We start from the raw sequence: 20,860 nt of genomic DNA on the forward strand, positions 1-20,860 counted from the left end.
AAAAATGATTTATTCTGATCCCATAATTCATCTCACCAAAGTAATTAGTTCCCTCCACCTCTGAATATCAGAATATTTAATATTTGTACTGTAATTTCTGATACAGTGTTTTGGATGCAGCTCTGTCCTCAGGTGTTCCTCACCTGTGTGGCCTGCAGCACGTAGTCCTGGACCACCAGCATCTCCTCGTTGGCCAGGCACAGGTGCGTCTCACAGCGCTGGGTGACAGTGAACGCCTCGCAGCTCAGGGACTCTCCTCTCCGGGGCCAGAAGACGCAGGAGTCCGTCTCGTCCGCCTGAAACAGCACACACAGCCTCAGTCCGCAGGTCAAAGGTCACGGCGGCTTCATACACAGAAACTAAGGGCCACAGTCCTGTGTGGTGCTCAGAGTGGGGTCTGGGGACACCCAGGGGTCCCTGCTGGGCTCCCCGGGGTCCCCGGTGAAATGAGGCATGGATTAGTTCACACTTTTTCATAACTGTCCATCTTTGTATCAGCTGAGTAGATTTACTTCATGTGAGCCTGTCCAGTGTAAAGAATTTAGTATCAACAGACCCTCAGGTGACGCTTAACTTTGTACACTAAATTTTACATTACACTACATTATGCAAGGCGTTATTTCAACATTATGTTTTAATCTCATAATGCTGAACATCAATCACATGTAAATAATTTGAGACTTAAAGCCAGTTGTGTTTTCGGATCCTGACCCACCTCAGGCTGAGGCAACTGGGACATCCTGAAAGGGGTGGGAGTATCGCAATATGTACCTGTCCGATATGTACCTGTTCAGCTGCTCGTTAACACAAATATCTAATCAGCCAATCACATGGCAGCAGCTCAGTGCCTGTAAGCCTGTGGACCTGAAGTTCACACTGAGCATCAGGACGGGAGGAGAGGGGATTTAACCCTCCTGTTATGTTCAGGGTCAATTAGACCCCAGCCAATGTTTAACGTCTCTAAATAAATGATTAACATCATTTTTTTTTTTGCTTCATATTTAATGAGTGTTGCTAATGTAATGGGCACTACCGGGTAAATATGAAATTGACATGATGATATGTTTTCAATGTCCTGTACACACTTTGTAACGCATTGGTTATAAATAACAAAAATCGTTACTTAGAAATAATATAAAGCCATTAAAACACCAAAAATTAATATTTCTTTCCAATTTTAGATCAATCAGTGAGATTTTATGGTGATTTGAATATTTTTCCAATCCAGTATTCCAAATAGGAATACTGGATGTATAAGTAGGGGTGGGGGGGAGTTATGTTTTATTTAAAGGGCTATTTAGGTCGTCAACAAAGAAACAGAGTACCTGACACATAAACTTTGATAACAATTTTAGTTATAATAATTTTGTGGATGTTTAAACTTCAAACAAACATAAAATATGTTCAAAAATGTGAACATAACAGGAAGGTTAAGTGACTCTGAACGGGGCGTTTGTTGGTCTGAGTGTTTCAGAGGCTGCTGATCTGTCGGGCCGGAGGAGAGAGAACAGCCAGCGAGCGCCGGTTCTCTGGTTCAAAACGCCGTGTTGATGCCAGAGGCCAGACTGGGGAGTCAGTATGGACCAAAATCTGTGAGGGACGTTTCCTGCACCTCTGTGGGGGGTCGAGGCAAATTCTGCTCATCTGACTTTAATCATTTTTAATGCGGCAAAACGGGACAGACCCACCAGCTCTGTCATAAAAACCTCATGAGTGTCGCATCGATTCTTGACGACGCAGGATTAATACTTGGCATCTGAGTATCGATACAACATCGCTGCACAAAACATCACGAGTCTTATTGCCAACTCTTCCTCATGACTCCTCTATTGTCTGTTTAGTTTGAACTGACCTTCTGTAGTTCAGGTCTCACAACTGCAAACACAAAGAAACAGCACCAACCCGGCACGTTCCCTCTGCTCCGGACGTCCCGCACAGGGACACGATGACCTGGGCGTTGTGGTCCCATATCATCCTCCAGAAGTCCTTTATGGTGTTGGGCAAAGGATTCTGGGTAATGATGAACTCGCTACTGTGCCGGTAGCCCTGCAGAAACCAGACAGAACCAGGTGTTAGCGGGCAGGACGTCCTGCCGTCCAGCAGGGGGCAGCACTGGACACACAATTGATTTTACTACACATTCCTCCTTAATTGAGTTCTTTACTGTAATTTGAGCGCACAGGGTTTGAGTCTCATGTGGACCCGGAGGCCTGGGGTCAGATCCCACCTGAGACTCTGCAGCAAGGTGAGCGACGGAAGGAAAAAACTAAAAGCTGCCGAGCCAAATAACATGACGCTGCATGATTTGTTCGTTTCAGTGTGAAACTGGAACTGACAAATTTATTTTATTTATTTAATATTTATTTGATTTAAATGACGTCCTGAACTGAAGTGAAGAAACAAAACAACTCTGACTGTGTAAAGAAATGACAGATTCTTTAAAATAAAAACTGAAACGACAAAGTGACATCCTGCAGGCACCGCAGGACTCGAGAACCAAAGGGGAACGTCACTAAAATCGAGGTTGTGTTTGTTCTTACTGTGATGTACGATGCGTTGATGTAGTCCGACGTGTCCCCCGCCGCCACCGTCAGACGCACTCGCGACCTCTCGACTGCAGAGAGACACGAGAGATTCTCAGAAAAGTGGACATTGAAGCGTCAGTGTATCTGAGCTCACAGGTTTCCTCAGCGTCTCAGGTGTTTAGAAAGACCAAAGCAGTGATTTTTAATGTTTGACCCATTTCCTACATTAAGATTTAACAGCACAGAATGAAAATGTGAGTTTGTGGTTGAAGCAGCCGCCTAATAATGTTCTGCTTGTGCGGAGAACAAAGTCCTCAACATTCAGAAACCACACAGCTGATGATTGGCTGTGGAAAGCAAAACGGGACTATTTTCCCTGGCGGAGGAGGAGGAGGAGGAGGAGGAGGAGGAGGAGGAGCAGGAGGGAGCGTTTCAGTGTGAAAAAGTCCTGAAAAGCCAACAGTGCTGCTGCTTTTAGGAAAACTCATGTGGAGGACTTTATTGGGCTGATGGAAAACTGGAGTGAAGAAAGTGTGAAGGCTCTGAAAGTTCATGTTCATATCGGAGTGGAATGAATGGAGGAAAGGGAGGAGGAGTGATGTGGCAGCTCTGAAAGCCCACTGCTCGCTCTGGGAGGAGAGCAGAGGAACGTTCTGGAGAGGAACCTCTCAACATGCAGAGGAACTGGGATGATGCTTTAAGCTGAAGGGCCAAATAAAAGCAGCTGAGCGGTGAAATGTTTGCTGCAGTTCCTCACCAGGCAGCAGGGCGGCGCTCCTGTTCTTGCTGTGGTTTCCGTCTCTCAGAACTGCAGAGAAGTCGCTCTGCTTGGCGCTGGACTGCAGGACCAGCTGAGGAGACAAGCAGGACGTTCGTTTCAAACTTTTCATATCCCGCAGGCTTAATTCTTCAACACTGCTCAGTTTTTGAATTCTGATTTTTTTTTTTTTTTTCAATTTTGCTAATCACCTTTTTTCCCCCTAGCAAATCCTCTCAAAAACAAATTTAAAAATTAGAAAAACGGGCCCTGAAAATTTGCGAGAAATTAGGAAACAGATTATGACTGAAAAAACCCCAAAACAAAACAAAAAATTGGCAACAACATTTTAAGATAACAAAATAAGAAAGGTGTTTTTGTAAAGATTAAAATGATCTATTTAAAAGTCAGGATGCTGGATCAGGTTTCTTGTGTTTAACTTCCTCTTAGCGCTGAGGCCACCTGGAGGACCCTGCAGGGCCCCTGGGGGGCCCGGACCCCACGCTGACCCCCTCCGTGCTGCAGCAGGGCCCCTCACCTGGAACTGCCTCTCCAGGTGAGTCGTGCCGCCGGCGCCGGGCGTCAGCAGCTCGTCCACGTACTTGTGCAGCTGAGCGGACGCCACCTCGGTCTCCCTGCACGCCACCGCCTCGGCCAGGGCGTCGTGGATAAAAACATACTGCTCCTGCGCACACACACACACACACACACACACACACACACACACACACACACAGAGAGAGACACACACACACACACACACAGACACACACACAGCACACAGTGATCAGCCTCAGCCTCAGCTCACTGGTTTTCAAATGGGGGCACGTGTTCCCCCTAGTGGTACGTTGGAGTACTGCAGGGGGTACGTGAAATTTAAAAAAAATGTTAATTTAAAAAAATATCAGTCACATAATGATGAAGCCGATGAAAATGATGAAGTAGTGGAGTTTAGTTGAGTTTAGTTCACTGGTGCAGGTGAGGCTGTGTGCTGAGCGGTGACCTCTGACCTCTGTCTGGACCAGGTAGTTCCTCTGCGTGCGGATGTGTTTGAGGAAGCCCATGATGTTGACGGCGCCTTCGTCCCTCATCTGCTTCAGCATGCTGTCCAGCACGATGTAGGTCCCCGTCCGGCCCACGCCGGCGCTGCACACAGGCGACACACACGGGGAAATCAGAAAACACAGGCCAGGTGAGTCAGGCACAGGTGATACAGACTCAACAACGTCCAGGTAGAACAACGTCCAGGTAGAACAATGTCCAGGTAGAACACCTGTGCGTCACGTCACGAGCTCAGTGTCGAAAGGACGAAAAGGAAACATCTGGAACGTGCTCAGAACCACGAGCTCAACAGAAAACAGTGAGATGTTGTTGTGTTTGGGGGTGAAGAGCAGAGAGCGGCTCTGATGTTTCAGATTTCCATCGGAGAGGAAAAATACTTTAACTAGCAGTTAGTCCAGCTGGTGCTAGATGGCGCTGTTGTGTAGAGTTTGGTTTATCAAAGACGCTGGCTAAACAATACAGACATAAAATAATTATAAAACTAGAACTGTGCAGTTTCTGGGGAAACTGCATGGGCAAGCTGGAAGAGTAACCGCGGCGCGCGGTTTCCGAGCAGAAAATAAAAGGTATCATGAGAAAGGTAACGCTTTGGGCTTTCAAACTGTATCAAAATTATTTTCAAACTCCCAAAAATCCCTGAGATTCGGCGAGTTCAAAAAGTGTGTGTTTCTCCTTCTCTCCCCAGCTGGTGGGTTCCAGAAATAATGGGAGTCTATGGGGGAGAGAGCTGGCACTCCTGCCTCGTTAAGGGTCAGCGTTTAAAAAGTTGAAGCTACTTTGCTTTTGTTTTTACATTTTTCAAAGCACAACTAGTTTTCCTACTACTTTACCCGAATTTATGCATGTGGAGTGAAACTTGTGGCCGGGGGAGCGAGTAAAACACCAAAGTCTGACACGATTTTTCAGGGCTGCTCCACTCTAGACGTGATGTCACTCACTCTAGCAAACTCCATTAGTGTGTATTGCGTCCGGAATTCCAACTTCAAACTGGAATTTCGGAAAAACGCAAAGTCGGATCGCCTTGAAAATCGACGCTCCGCTTCTTCTCCACAAGACGCACGTTTTTCGTATTTGGTGCGTGGACGCAGGTCAAAAGTTCTGCGCCGAAATTTTCCGGAAAATTGGAATTTTGAGAATTCCGTGAGTCGGATTCCTTATAAAAGTAATAGCACACCTCTCCCAATCAGGCCGCACATTTTCCCAATTCATTGTGTGGGCCTAAACCGAAAGCTGCGGGACGAGTTACGCGCCGAAAAAACGGGCTAATGAAAGAAATAAAAAAGACGAATAACGTCAGTGTGCAAGCAGACCGCTTGCCCACTAATTATTGAAAGTTATCAGAATGAGAAAAACTTCATTGATCCCTGAGCGGAAACTGGGTCAGCTGCTCAGATTCTCAAGGGAAGAATTAAATTATAAGAAACGGGAACATAAATATGAAAAATAAGCGTACTGTATGTAATAAAGTAGACGACCACAGAAACAATTAAATCTCACGAGTCTCCAAGATCCTCAAATGAACCGCCAGTTTTCTGCCCGGCAGAGGCCGTCGTCATGGCGACGGCACGTTTGTGAATGGGAAGTGGATGAAAACATTTTATTGAGCCTTATTGTACTTCAACAAGGCCGACTGTCCCCGCTGCCTGTTAAAGATGATATAACATGTTGGATTAAAGTGTTTTCTCTCTCACATGTCGGCCTCTGGATTTCAGCGTCCAGGAATAAAATCTGTTTATCGATCAGCAAGAAGACGACCCCGGACCTCACTGCCACTTTTCAGTCACATTTCAATATTGGAGTGACTTTTATTTGTTAGATGTGAGAACACTGAGGTCAATATGATCTGCAAACAGCAAAGAGTCACTCTGGACTTTGTCTCATTACATTTTATTATGGATCTGTAATTGTTTTTTTTTTGTTTTTTTAAATTTTTTTTTTTTTTTTTATGATAGATCAGTGACGAGGCCTGACGTGAGGCCGGTACCTGCAGTGCACCACCATGGGCCCCATGCTGTCCACCTGCGCTCTGGACGACTTGCGGACGAAGGTGAGCAGGGGCAGGGCGAACTCAGGCACGCCCATGTCGGGCCACTGGGTGTAGTGGAACTGGGTGATGGTCCGCTCGTTGCTCCGCCCCTTCTGAGAGCCCTGCAGGTGGAGGAGAGGAAACAGGAAGTGAGCAACAGGAAGCGTCTGTGGCTGAAGGTGATGCACCGTGGTTTGTGACGACAGCTGGAAGCTCATTGGCCGGGAGGCAGGAGTGACCGAGGATGTGTCTGCAGCTGATTGGCTCACTGGTTAACTGATAGTGTGAGGAGGCGATGATGCTACAATATATGGACAAAAGTACTGGGCCACACCTGAACACATGAACTCCTCACCTCCTCGACAGTAGAAACTAGAGATATTTCTGCTTGGATCAACTTTTTTTTCCAAACAGTTGAAGCAAATGGTGCCAGTTCCTTCAACACTGATGAAAACACAAAATGAAGGCAGTGTCTCCTGAGGCTCCTCTGTCAGGGAGGTGAGCAGATCATGACCAAAATTTAGTTTTAGGGTGAACCCTCCCTTTAAGTCACATTATGTCAAAATCAGATCCATGAGATGACTTGTGATTACCTGCATGGCCCCGCCCACTCCTCCTCCTCCTGATGAGCTCATCATTTTTAATACGACCCCATAAATGATGCTCCTAAGCTCATACAACACTCCCTGGCCGTATCTCTGTGTTTTCACGCTCTCTGTGATGTGTAGCTGTGATACTTCGTACAGCGCAGGTGTAGAAACACAGGTGTGTGGCGAACGCTGTGACCTCTGACCTTCTTGGCGTGGCTGTTCCTGAGGCTCAGGGTCCTCTGGGTGTAGTGGGCGAGCACCCGGCTGCTCTTCACCGTCACCAGGAAGCTGCCGTACTCCTCCTGGCTCTCCGTCGGCCAGTACTGGTCACACTTCCTCTGAGGAGCCACAGTGAACACACCGTCAGCGTCTTACAGAAATACCCCAACATTTTGGGTAAAACACCCTTTTTCCATCTTCCCCAGCCTGAGACCAGATGTTGAAGTAAGTTGGAAAAAGGCTGTTTTGCCCAAAACGTTGGAATAGTCCTTTAAAATCAGATTCAGCATCAGTTTGGTGAAATACAGTAAATGTCTGGGAAAATTCAGAACATCAACACACAAAATACAAAGTGACTGGAGGCTGTGAGCAAACTGAGATTGACACCAGAGATCCATGAATCTGTGTTTTCACCTCTAGGGGGCGACGTAGAGGCTGAAACTGGGCTAAACAGAGTCAAATGAACAGAGTCAGTGGGACTTTTCCACAGAATCAGATCTCTAAATTATAATAATATTTATTTTCTCCTGTGCGTCGGTGGAAACGAGCAGCCGCTGCTTCAGAAGCTCCACATTTCTCTGAGCTCAGAGGAAGGAAATGTGGAACATTTAGGAAGCAGATGATTGGTTCTCCTGTGGTTCTGCAGCCAGTCAGCAGCACAGAGCCTCAATGCCAGTGCTAATCTGCTCCAACTCACAGCATTTTACAGCCATGGATTATAATTTCAGTTCATAATCCTGTCTGCAGCAGAAATATAATAATAATAATAATAATAATAATAATAATAAATTTTATTTGTAACGCACTTTACATTTAACAATCTCAAAGTGCTACAGAGGAGAAAGAAGAAAGATTAAAGGATCAATAAAATGTTAAAAGGATTAAGAGAACAATAAAGTATTAAAAGGAGAATTGGGCAGACACTAACAAAAGGCCTTTTTAAATAAGTAGGTTTTTAGAGTTCATATGGACAGGGACAGTCCAGTTACTGATCAATATCTGGAATCAAATGGACTGATCAGTTTAGAGCATTGAGCCCCACTGACCCACACAGATTCTGCTCTGTTTAGCTCAGCGCTGCCCCCGGTGGACACGAGACTGAACTGCATGGTGTTTTTGTGTCTGGAGGTTGGGCTCCCTCTCTCTGTGACTCACTCGGCCTTTCTCCACCAGGTTGGTGATCATGACGATGACGCCGACGTTCTGCTCCCACACCATCCTCCAGAAGTCCTCGGTGCTCGACTTCAGAGGCCCCTGAGCCGCGATGTAGCACCTCGGCTTGTTGTAGCCCTGCGGAAACACCCGGCTCACGTCAGTCCAGCTGCTCACACAGTTTTTAAATCAGACATTTATTGGAACCAACACTGACTGGAGGACAAAGTGTTTTTTTTCTCTAATTATTGTAGACTAAAAGTCATGCCAGCTGTGAATCATGTCAGAAATGTGTGTTGTGTTTTCTGGTTTTCTGGCATTTGTCGATTTTTAGATGTTTTAATGGCAAAGGTGCGTGTCTATAATTTATGCTTCAGAGTTTACTTGTGTCGCTCCTCGCCCAAGAACTCGTACATTTTATGATTGGTATCATAAACACCTTGTGCATTCAGCTGCTTGCAGATTAGACACATCACTTCATCAGACCTGTGAGGTATTTCAAAATAAGAGTTGCTCCATCTCCATTTCCATGCAGCCACTCCTAATCGGACGGCTTACCATTCTTAGAGGCAAAGCACTGTGTGATGGAGGTTGGGAGATCAAATATAACGCAGTATTTCATTTCATAACACCCTGTCAGAAATGTTGCATCGATTCTTGGCAATACAATATTGATACAAGGCGTCCGTGTATCAATACTTATGCTCTATTGATTTTTCCTTCATTTCAGAATGAACACAAAACATCGACATCTTGTTTCCATGAAATTCCCAGAGCTCCAAAAGCGATGGCACCACAAACTGTGAAATAATCTCACCTCAACGACGAGTGCAAAACCGGGAGAAAGTTAAGCAAACGGCACCGAAAATTAAATCTGCAAGGCCGGTGCAGAAACTGCGAACCAGGCAGCTCAGCCGACTTAATTTATCAGTTTAGTTGACTCAGAAAATAAAGTGTCGAATGTTCTCAGCAGTGGGCAGCGCATAAAACAGCATTCATGAGTTGAAGAGCCTTCGCGGTATTGATGGCGTGGAGTTGCCTTCACACCGCGCTCCCGACACAAAAGTCCGAGCTGAAGAGATCCTCGACGCGCCGCTGCCGGCTGCATTCAGCACTTCAGCAGTAATCTGTACGTCCACTCTCCACAGAGGCCGTGACAGAAGCTAGGTATGTGTCACCTCTGCCTTTCACAAGCGAGGAGACTTTGGAAATGAGATTTTAATGGTTCAACAGGAGGGATAATAGAGCGACACACGGGTCTGCCTCCTCGGCGGGTTCAGGAACCGCTGGGGACGCACCGACTTTGGTTTGGTGTTTGGGAACGCGAGCGGCTGACAGAAAAACAAGAGGACACTGGACTCTGCGGCTTGACAGGTGAAGAGAAGAAGTGAAAGGGTGAAGCAGAATTCCTTACATCGACATAATTTGCGTTGATGTAATCTCCCGTCTTCCCGTCTCTGCTGGACTGAGGCGACAGGCGGACTCGGCTGTGATCATCTGCAGGTAAAAAAAACAGACAACATTACCTTTTCAAATGACCCTGTGTTTAAGCAACCAGTCCCACTGAGGTTAAAAATCTCCCTTGAAGAGAAACAGCAGCTTGAGTGCCGACAGATAATCGACCATAATAATCCAATGACAATCAAATGTAATGTGATTAGTTCCACATGTTGATGTTGATTCAAATCCACAGGATCCGCTGTGTGAATCAGACAGCACAGAGCTGCTGTGAGGTTTATCTTCTCACTGTGACAGAGCCAGGCTAACGACTCCCATAGACTTCAAGTCTTTACGCTAAGCTAACAGGAAATGTTATCCATAGGAACTGAACCACTGGACGTCCAGAGGAGAAAATGTCCAACATCTGGTCTCAGTCTGGGGAAGAAGGGAAAAGGGGATTTTGCACAAAACCCCGGAGTTTTCCTTTGTATAAACATCATTTCTGTAACGTAAGTCAAGTGCTCTGATTTGATTTGCTTGATTGGACTTTTTGTCTGAAACTTTATATGCTGCCACTCGCCTCAGCCAGGACTCCCTTGCAAAAGAGATTATTAATCTCAGTGGGACTATCCTGATAAGATAAATGTGAAATCATGCACGAGACTGGACTCTGTGGAGTACGAGGTTCATGTTAACGTGAGCTGCCAGAAATGGACATCATGTTGTTTACAGATGAACTCCATACCGGTGACTTTTATAGTCTCAGCAAAATGTGTCAGAATCAACAGTTTTCTGCTGGAAAACACTGGAGGCTGCAGGTGAGTCTGCCTTTAGGAATATTTCACCCAAAATGCATATTGTTTTGCATGGAGTACTCACCCCAATCAACTTTTACTCACAAACCTTCCTGCTAAAGTCATATTCCAAAAGCACCAGCCATCTCTGATCCAGTGGAAGAAACTGGGCCCGTAATTTTACAACTTTACAACAACAAAACTCTGTCAAGAGTTCAGTTTGCTGTATAATCCAAGTCTCTGGTATCCAGTCGTGTCATCAGGACTTCACAAACATGCAGATTTTCACTCAAGTATTGTATAAAAAAATTATAAGACCACTTCTGAAAAATCATGACAGATCAAATCATGACATGAGAGGATTTTGCAGAAGAAAATCTGTGTGTTTGAGAAGTCCTGATCACACGACTGGATACCAGAGACAAAGTGGAAAATTACAGACCTGATTTTTTGGCTAGCGTTCTTGGAATACAAGTTTATCATGAAGTCTTGCAAGTAAAACGTCCTTCATCACATGGTGAGTATTTGATCAGTGGAAAGTCTTAATGTAGAAAACAGCATCTGAACTTTATTTTACCAAACTCACATGCCAGGATGTTGATGTATCTGTTTTTACTCTTGTTGTCGGGATGGTTGGAGCTGTCCGTCGTCATGCCTATATCCACCTTACACGCCTGCACCTCCTGACAGCACACACACACACACACACAAGCCATTATAGTTGTGCCACTAAAACAGCAGACTGATGCTTCCACAGACACATGAACATGAACAGTGGGCACTGAAGACAAGACAGGAGGACAGAGCCGCTCTAGCAGCAGCATCCGTCATGAAATGAAAGAGGAAGGAGGGAGGAGAGCAGCTTACCTCGTAACTCTCCTTCAGTATCTAACGGTGGGAGCGAGCAGGCAGAACGCACGGCCACCACGTTTCCGTGACACACGGTGAACGAAAAAGGTGCAAAAGTAAAATTACAAGACACACAAAAAACTCAAAAGACAGCCACAGTTCATTTCAGATGACAAGTTCATGCTGCTGCCGCCACTTAAAGGAGAAATCAACCCAAAATAAACACAGACAGGTGCGTTGAAGCTTTGACTTTTCATGAAACTGAAGATACTGGTCAGGTTTCCCGTGTGCTCTGTCTCAGGGTTTAGTGTGCTTAAATATACAACAGCATATTAGAGCCGTTGTAAGGAGAAGGGTGACGGGGAGAATATAATAGAAAAACTGAATTTCCAAGATTAAAGTGGTAGTGGTTTGAGATAAAATTTTTTCACCAAGTTTAAGAACCAAGTTCTAAATTCATCTGCGACCCAACTTGTATCCATAGCAACACTAAAAAGCAGCTTATCCTTTACATGTTTTGTTTTGTTGTTTACTTGCTCATTGTCCATTCCTGCTATGTGATTTACAACTTGAAAAGTCAGATACTCAAACAGTCAACTACTGTCTACTACTCTATCTGTCCAGTGGAAACACAGATAAACACAGTAAATACTTATCCACGAGGAAGCAGCCTGTGTGTTTTTCAGTCTTTCCCCTCACAGAGAGGAGTACCCCAGGGGAGCTGACTGGGCCCGCTGCTTTTTTCAATATTTACCAGTGATATGTCTTATTTTAAATGCACTGCTGCTCTATTTGCAGATGACACAGCTATACATTTTGCATCAGCTAATACAAATGAGTTAAAGAACACACTTCAGTCTGAACACAGAGGCCCTCAGGTCACTTTGGGTTGATTTTTCCTTTAATGGCAGCTTGTAGACAAAGTGTGGTTTTGGTTCATTGTGTCATGTCACTCAGGCCGGACTCATGTTTGTGTTGTGCTGACAGCCTGCAGGTGAAAGCCACTGGCCTGCTGTTCAAGTCAGTGTGTGACCCATAACACTACACTGGAAATGTGAGAGGAACGTTTCAGATCCGACGTTGTTTGGCGAGCGATGCTGCAGCAGATATGTGGGATCAGTCGAGCACAGTCAAACAATTTATAATTTTTATGAGTAAAAAAATCAACCTGGCTGACAGAAAAGCTGCAAAGGTAACGTCAAATCAATTTTTTCATAATTTTTTTTTTTTTAATTAGCCAAAATAGGCTAATTCCTGCCCATCCTGAGCCAGTGAGTGGAAAACAGATCTCAAACGCATAACGACAAAACAATTACAGGCGTTGTTGAATTGATAATGATTGTTTTAAACAGGACAGGGCTGGTAGACAACACACACATCACTGTAAAAAAAATATGAGGTTGTAGTTTGAGGATTTAAAGTCCACAGGAGGTGGAACCCAGGCAAGCAACTGGAGCTGTACAGTGGCAGGTTTTCTGTCAGCCAGGTTGATTTATTTGCTGATTAACATAATAAAATGTTTGGAGTGTTAAGTCCACGTACCCATGCTTGTGACTTCCAAGATGTAAAGTTGTGTGTGAAAACACAGAGGGAGCTAAAATGTTCCACTTACACTTCCAGTGCAGCTTCAAGGTGACAGTGAGATAAACCCGGGCTGCACAATTAATCAAACATCATCGTTCACTAATACATGAATTTATATTTTAGATTTCACAATAACTAAAGGGTGCACTAATCAGAAATATTGAAACAATTCAACTCACTGAGAATCACCTGCAAACTGTTGGTTTCAGGCGCAATAATGCTGAAAAATACTTCCCCAAATAATCATGATAAATATTCATCACAACACCCCAAATTGATTGCGAATATGATTTTTGACATAATGGTGCAGCCCTGCGTCAAACCACATGGTGTAAAACTTCCCAGCATGCAGCTCAGTGACGCTGGCATGCAGACCGGGACATGAAGACAGTCACTGCACGAACCTCACAGACAAAACACAGAAACAGCAAACGACAGAACAAACATCCTGCACTGAAACACTGTGCTGCGAGGATTCAGACGCTCGACGCTCCTGAGACAGAGTGTGGGTTCCTCGTTTGGTTCCTAGTTTTTAGGAGGTTTCGCAAAACCCCCAAAAGCACCAGGCATTATGGGTAGAAGAGTCACGTAACGTTCCTGAACGCTCCTCCCAGGTCTCTGTTCGGTAGAACCTCCCACGATGGTCTGAGGCTGTTGTGCAAATGTTTTTGTTCAGCGTCACGTCCCCAAATCGTTCTAACAACCAGGTGAAGTAATGCACCATGCACTAACCCTAACCCTAACCCTAACCCTATTTTTTGGGGGGTAATTTTGTGATGTTCCCCTGAGGTTCCCTGTTGGTGGAGAACGTCACAGGGAAACATTCAAGGAACCTTTCATGTTAGCTTTATGTCAGAAAAACAGAAAAACATTCCCAGGGAGGTTTGGGAATCAAATTTTGCTCGTCGGGTCATGTTACTGGAAGTGGACACAAATTTGCTTGACCAATAAGCAAGCCGCTGGTGAGTCATGTGACTTTTGTTTACGAGTCCTGATTGGCTTGTGTTTGGGTTGTTTGAACGTAAACGAACCAAACACAGAAATGTGACAAAGTGAAAGTGAAGTGAGCCCGTCGGGACCACCGCAGACCGGGTTCAGACAAAAAGCTGTCTGTTCCGGACAACCTCCTGTACAGCGCTGGAGTTTACCTGACGACCCTGAAGGCAACACGTAGGCTGTTTCAGGAGGTAAATGTGACCTAACGATGGAGGACGAGTGAAATCTGGGGCTCGTGTTCGGACATAAACATGCAGTCTGATCTGAACTTTATCTCTCACAAACAAAACACATGAACAGCAAACTTCAGATTAAAGGTCCTGCACTGAAGCTGACTTTGCTTTACGGCCCTCGAGGCTTCCTGATGTCGCTCTGCACTGACGATAAAGGCGTCTCTAGTCTTTTCTGTCGAGTGGGATCTGCTGAGAGGGAAACAGTGAGTGCAGCGCACCTGGAAGTGGCGGGAGAAGGCGTGTGTGCGGTGCAGCTCGGCCACGTGGGGCAGGAAGTCCTTCAGCGGGACGGCCTGGTGCTCGTCTGGCAGGACAGCAGGACAGACGGCATGAGCAGGGCTGCTGACTGTGCGCCTTTCTTTGTGATGCAAAACATGATCGTGCATTTTTAATGTTTAACTTAGTTTTATCTCTGGCCAAAACCCATATTCACAAATTTACAAAAAACAAACTCAGTCCTTTGTGTTTATGAAACAATTGGAACAACACATGTGGACCACCGCACAAAACAGAAAATACAGATTTTATTTAAGAGAGAAAAGTGTTGGTTGTAATGTCATGTGATGGCAAAATAATAGAAAAAAAAGTTCACAATTCACAGATTCGTCATTTTGTTGAAATGACACAAAATGACCAACAATCCTTCATCCTTTATTGAAATATTTGATAATGACTTATAATAATCCAGTTATTATCAACTATAATAAGCAAAATAAGAGGTTTCTGTAATAAATTGATAAATTCATGGTGTAGCTTAATCTCTATATTTGAGTTCATGTACTAAAAATATACATATATTTACAGTGTTTACATATTTAAATATTTACAGATTTATGTTTATAGGTATTAACAGATTTAAACATTTGAGTAATTACATCAACATCTCTGAAACAGTCAGAATAATCTCCTTAATCTACATCAGAGGTTTTAATCTCACCGACCTGGTATACAGTTTAGATTTTTTATTTTATTTTCTCAAGTTCATATTTTTGTATCTTTTGTTGTAATATTATTGTAATATTATTGTAAGATTAATGCTCATATTTTGGCATAATGCACATACAATGTTCTAATGCACATATTTTTACATTTCTTGTTTTCTATTTTATATAATTTCATTTTTGCTTATAATATTTTCTTTTCTTGAGAATTTGAGCAGCTGTTACTGACCTGATTCCCCCTCGGTGATCAATAAAATATTTCTGACTCTCATATCGACACATTAGAGGGTCTTACTTCCTTAAATTTTAACACAACTTTAAAAAATATTCTGCAAAATGTCCAAATCCAGGTGAGGGAGACAGATGCAGAATATATATCTTTACGTGTCATAACTCGAGGACGGAGGCGGTCTGTCTGCTGAGGGCTTGTTTGGATGTTTAGACGCCGCTGCTTCCTCCCGGCTTGTTTGTGTGTCTCCGGCTTTTAATTTGCACTTACAAGCTTTTGGCAATAACTATGTTTGTATTTCATGCCAATAAAGCCCTTCTGAATTGAAGCTGAATTGACACAGCAGATGGAGGGGAATGATACGACATGCTACAGGCTGTGTGTGTGTGTGTGTGTGTGTTACCAGTTGGCAGAGCAGCAGTGGACGGCGCGGCGATCACTCGGGGCGACGTGCTGTCTTCGATGTAGAAGTGTGCGGTCTGGAAACAGTTCCTGGTGACAAACACACGAAGCGCATCCTCAACAACAAAACGTTTTCATTTCGAAAATGATTTTTCATCTCTGAATGTTTTTTTTTTTTTCTTTTTCTTTGTGTCCTTTAACTGCAAACATCATTCTGGACACCAAAACAAATCTTCAAGTCTGGTCAAGGGGTTAAAATATGGAAAGTGCTGTGCAGGAATCGTGGTTATGGACTGAGTTTGACAGAGAAATAACATTTATTCAAGGTAAAGAAATAGTTCAAGTATCTGTGCTGGTGTTGTGCTGCGCTCTGTAAACCTTCATTAAAAAAAAAATCTTAGTGAACAAACTGAATCTGTGCAGGACTGAGAAATGAAAGGCAGAAAATGCTTTTGTTGTGATGTTTCTGGGCGACGCCTGTGGAGCCCAGATTTTGGAGAATACACGGTAATCTTCCCAAAACACCAGAAAAAAGATGTTCCATCTAATCCCTGACACGTTTTTAACCGGATGAGAGCGCCTCGGGAGGACCTGTGTTGTCTCGGCCAAAAATGGGCATCAGGGATTATTCTGCACAAACACAGAAAAAAGCATTCGGCAGGATTAAAAGCTGTGCGCTGTGGAGGAAACACACATCTGGGAGGTTTGAGTGTTGGGATGGAGCGGCGATCAGATGTGTGTGTTTTCCTGAGGAGGGTTATTTGTGCTGACCCGCAGCTTCACGTTCAGCTCAGACCTGAGGCTGAGTCAGTCCACACATCACAGCCGAACCAGCAAACAGAGCCAAATATAAGAGATTTCTCTGAAACAGCAACACCTGGTGTCGTGTGGCGTAGGCACTAACACTGTCACGGTTACAGGTTTGAATCCCGCTGAGGCTGCTCATGTACAAATACACTCTTAAAACCAGTAAAGGTACAGGATCTTCGCTGTCCGGTGAAAAATTTGCATCTCCAAGTATTTTTTTTCAGCCGTAGGTTAATGAAACCTTTACAAAACATTATATATTGGGTCTGTCTCAATCGAAGGGCTAGATGACTACTAGGTCTCAGCCCACGGTGCCCACGTAGGAGGCGTCCGACGTAGGTGCCGATATCAAGTTTACTGGAACTAAAAGTTTAGTGAATTGGGACGGTGTAGCCTGCAGAGGATTCCTACGTCATTATTATCGAGGCTTCCCGAAGCGCATTCGAGTGCTGCAGCGTAAAATGCTGAAGTAGGTTTGGGAGGTGTGTCAGTGAACACCTGTGCATGAAACCAAACGATAAGCAGCTTCAACGCTCTCAAGGTGGACAACATGGATTCTGTAGTTTTATGTATTTTATTTTATTTTGTCTTCGTGAAGATGCAGAAAAATTAAGATAATTGTTACACCTCACAAACTGCAACAGACTGTCCCAATTAAAGTAACTGTACACATGGCTACATTGTAACGTACCTGATGCGCTGATGGTTGCTATGGAAACATCATGCAAAATGCCTATCTAACTCATCTAACTAAACTTGCATTTACAGGCGAATCTATGGTGGTGATTATAGGCATGAAACTTCATCAAAACCTCATGATATAAACATGAAGACGGTCTAAAACAGGCTTCATAATTCCACCAATGGTGGCTGATCCAGAAATTCAACTGGACTGAAAGGTACCCTGGGAAGTCGGCTGTGACGTCGGCCGTGAAGCATCGTGGAGGTGTTTCCTGCAAATGAGTCAAAAATAAGCTGAATCTGTCGGCTGCATCTGCAGGACCCTGCGCGGTGAAACTGACCTGGGACAGCACTTCGCGCCGCCGTGACGTAAGCAGCCTACAAATACGACCTAGGTAGCGTACAGCCTTTGAATTGGGACGGAGTTATTATATAACCTGAGAAATAAAGTCGCACAGACGAGACGCTTCCCTCGATGTTCTGGAGATACGAGGTTCTGGTTTGACAGCAGCGATATGGAATATTTCACCTGTTTGGGGATGCAGGTGACCGTCACACACAACCTGGGGTTCAGGAGCGCTGTTGATCAGTACCATCAGTGCACGGTTACCATGGCGACCACTGAGATAAACAGCTCTGAGAACAGCCGATGGAGCCCATCCTCTTTGTTTTGTTTTGTTTTTTTTTGGTTCACACACACGTTTCGTGGCACACACACACACACACACACACACACACATGCACACACGTAGCCAGGCTGATGTCGAGCCTGAGCAGTGAGCAACATGTGCTGTGTGCAGTGGTTAACGAGACACTGGGACTGTCACTTTTTACTGGAGAAAACATGAATATTCAGACTGTAATGACCTGTTTGAGGTTTTTCTTTTTCAGTCTGCGGGTAGGACAGACTGTCTGGAGCAGTTTGACCTGTGATCCAGCAGAGGGCGCTCGACCTTAGGCACGGGCAGCCTGAGCGGACAGTCACAAAGACAAATCACGACACTGCAGGGAAATATTCAAAGCCAAGCTGACGTTGTTTTATGGCTGCAGAATCACATCAGATAGAACAGATCTGCATGTCCTGTGCCTGGGATGAGGAGAATTAATTACCTCCTATTTGTGCAATAACCCCCCCCCCCCCCCCCCCCCCCCCCCCCCCCCCCGCCCGCCCGCCCAGCAGCTACGTATGGACAATACATTTCTGTGCAATATATCTTTATGGAGGTATGGTTTCTTCAGGCCCAGGATGTGTAGCCCCTGGGATGAGGAGAATTAATTACCTCCTATTTGTGCAATAACCCCCCCTCCCCCTGCACTCATTACTATTTAGCTCCTGTTTTTTAGCACTAGTTATATAGACCATATCATACCAGTTATATAGACTATATTTATGTATAATATTTATATTTATATATACCTAAACGGTCCCACAATTCCATCTCTGCTGTAATCCGGAAGCCAAGCAACGACATTTCGTTGCCAAAATCTCACTGCTGTGTTTTTTTGTGCAATGACAATAAAAGAAGTCTAAGTCTAAGTCTAAGTCTCTTCATGTCAGACTCATTTCCATGGAAGTCAGCAGCTCATGTTTGGGATCTTTGGAAACCTCAGGATCTCAGCCTGAATTTAAAATAAAAACAAAAACAAAACTTGGACACACAAAGGCACAGTCAGTTCTGTCAGTTCTGTCAGTTCTGTCATGTGAGCTGAAGAGGTTAAAACTATTAATCTGAGTAAATATCTTATTATATATTTTAAGAGTAACTTCCCGGGCATGTTGCTGTGGATTCTGGGTCAAAATGCCCACAAACTGTTTGCCCTGCAGAGCAGAGCAGCAGAGGCCAGCTGAGCTCCACGTCAAACGGGACACAGTGCAGCCGGGATTAGAGCCGCTCGCCCCCCGCCCCCCCCCCCCCCCCCCCCCCCCCGCCCCCCCCCGCCGCTCGCTGTACAGGACGCTGACACGATTCCTCGTGCGGGACATAATGAGGCGGATGTCCTTTTCCATCCATCAGTCGCCGCTCGCCGCCTCACGGCCGAGGTACATCCTCCGCCGAGGATTAATCCTCAGATTATTACCAGTTTAGCAGCGGCTCAATCTTTGAGATACAACAAGAGGCTGAGCTGAAACACGGAGCGAATGTCGCGGCAGATGAGAAATGTACAGTCTCCCAAAGCGAGTGTTTACACTGCGTCTGACAGCATGTCCCTGATGGGATTCCTCAAGTTGGTTATTTCACAGTCTGAGTGAAAAAGGAAGAGTCACTCCGGGTCTCTGGACTGAATGGGTGTAAAAAAAACCAAAAACCAAAAAACTTTCACACGGTTTCCTGAGAGACTTTTGCTCATGCAGGATTTTTACTTCATGAGAAACAACATCCAAGGCCGCCGGGGGGAAAAACTGAAAGCTCCATTCAAACAGGCAGAACAAGCCTGCAAACAGCCGCACAGCAACAACAGGACATATTGTTTGTCTGGCTGGCTGTTTGCATGCACACACACACACACACACACACACACACACACACACACGCAGCACAATGTAAGGACAAGATGGGCTTGTGTTCGAGGAGATTAAGCTTCCCAGACAAATATGAATGTCTTCTGGCCCCCCTCACATCCTCCACCACTCACACACACACACACACACACACACACACACACACACACACACACACCATCTCCTTTTAGTGTGTGACAGAGGCACTGGCCTCACGTGTGTGTATACTAAATCACAGCTGTATATGTATTTGTCATGTCTTGATGGTATTGTTTTTTTGTTTTTGTATTTTGGCATTCAATATTCTACTGCAGTGCTTTGTGTGTGTGTGTGTGTGTGTGTGTGTGTGTGTGTGTGTGTGTGTGTGTGTGTGTTTAGGTTTTCTGTTTTATTGTTCCCTTCTCTTTACATGTGGACAGAGTTGGCTGCTCTCCTCGTCTCATATCTGTAAGGTCACCTGGTATCAGGAGAGTCGCTCTGAATGTTCCAGTTCTGTGAAACAGACCCGAGCCTTGTTTCCTGATAATGATTAATGTTTTCTGACTGCGATTCTACAAACGTTTATATCAAACTACACACACCGACCGAAGCAGCGTGCAGCGGGAACCTCACCGCCGCTCTGAGTGGCTCTGAAAGGGTTAATGAACTGATACTGATACAAAACAACAAAATAAAAATTAAACAACATGTCATGCTCCTGGACTTATCGTCATTTACGATAGAGGTGATGCTGCTACAGCACAACATGAGGCTTCATGAGCTTCTAAAGGTCTAATGGAGCGATAACTGATCTATAACTAATATCCAGCCGCAGGAAACACAACACTGCACTGCTGTCCGCTGCTGTCTGAGCCCTTCTCCAAACGGTGAGGCGAAGAACTTGCCAACTGGGGATCAATAAAGTAGCTCAATCAATCAATCAATCAATCCATCAATCAATCAATCCATCAGTCAGTCCAGTCCATCCACTGTATCAATCAACCTGTCGATCCTCACACACACACACACACACACACAGAAACATGAAGGTGCTGCCACAGGAGAACCTTTTAGCAGGAGGTTCTCTGAAGAAC

At 44.8% G+C, this 20,860-nt stretch overlaps 1 protein-coding gene across 2 annotated transcripts in view; it reads right to left on the minus strand.

Annotated features, from left to right (window-relative positions):
- Positions 1-20,860, minus strand: part of ptprz1a (protein tyrosine phosphatase receptor type Z1a) — a 99,381-nt gene that overhangs the window by 5,423 nt on the left and 73,098 nt on the right. The window contains exons 15-28 of one of the 2 annotated variants that reach the window (XM_030054424.1): positions 15,801-15,889; positions 14,446-14,531; positions 11,433-11,453; positions 11,152-11,248; positions 9,746-9,828; positions 8,335-8,469; positions 7,164-7,298; positions 6,329-6,492; positions 4,293-4,428; positions 3,821-3,967; positions 3,283-3,376; positions 2,541-2,614; positions 1,903-2,046; positions 144-296 (exon numbers count right to left, since the gene is read on the minus strand). In XM_030054424.1, the coding sequence (XP_029910284.1) occupies positions 144-296; positions 1,903-2,046; positions 2,541-2,614; positions 3,283-3,376; positions 3,821-3,967; positions 4,293-4,428; positions 6,329-6,492; positions 7,164-7,298; positions 8,335-8,469; positions 9,746-9,828; positions 11,152-11,248; positions 11,433-11,453; positions 14,446-14,531; positions 15,801-15,889 (1,558 nt within the window). Of the gene's footprint in view, positions 1-143; positions 301-1,902; positions 2,047-2,540; positions 2,615-3,282; positions 3,377-3,820; positions 3,968-4,292; positions 4,429-6,328; positions 6,493-7,163; positions 7,299-8,334; positions 8,470-9,745; positions 9,829-11,151; positions 11,249-11,432; positions 11,454-14,445; positions 14,586-15,800; positions 15,890-20,860 lie in introns of both variants that reach the window. The other variant, XM_030054423.1, reaches the window with a different exon arrangement.

This window comes from Myripristis murdjan, chromosome 6 (assembly GCF_902150065.1).
Source record: "Myripristis murdjan chromosome 6, fMyrMur1.1, whole genome shotgun sequence".
Classification (NCBI taxonomy): Eukaryota; Metazoa; Chordata; class Actinopteri; order Holocentriformes; family Holocentridae; genus Myripristis; species Myripristis murdjan.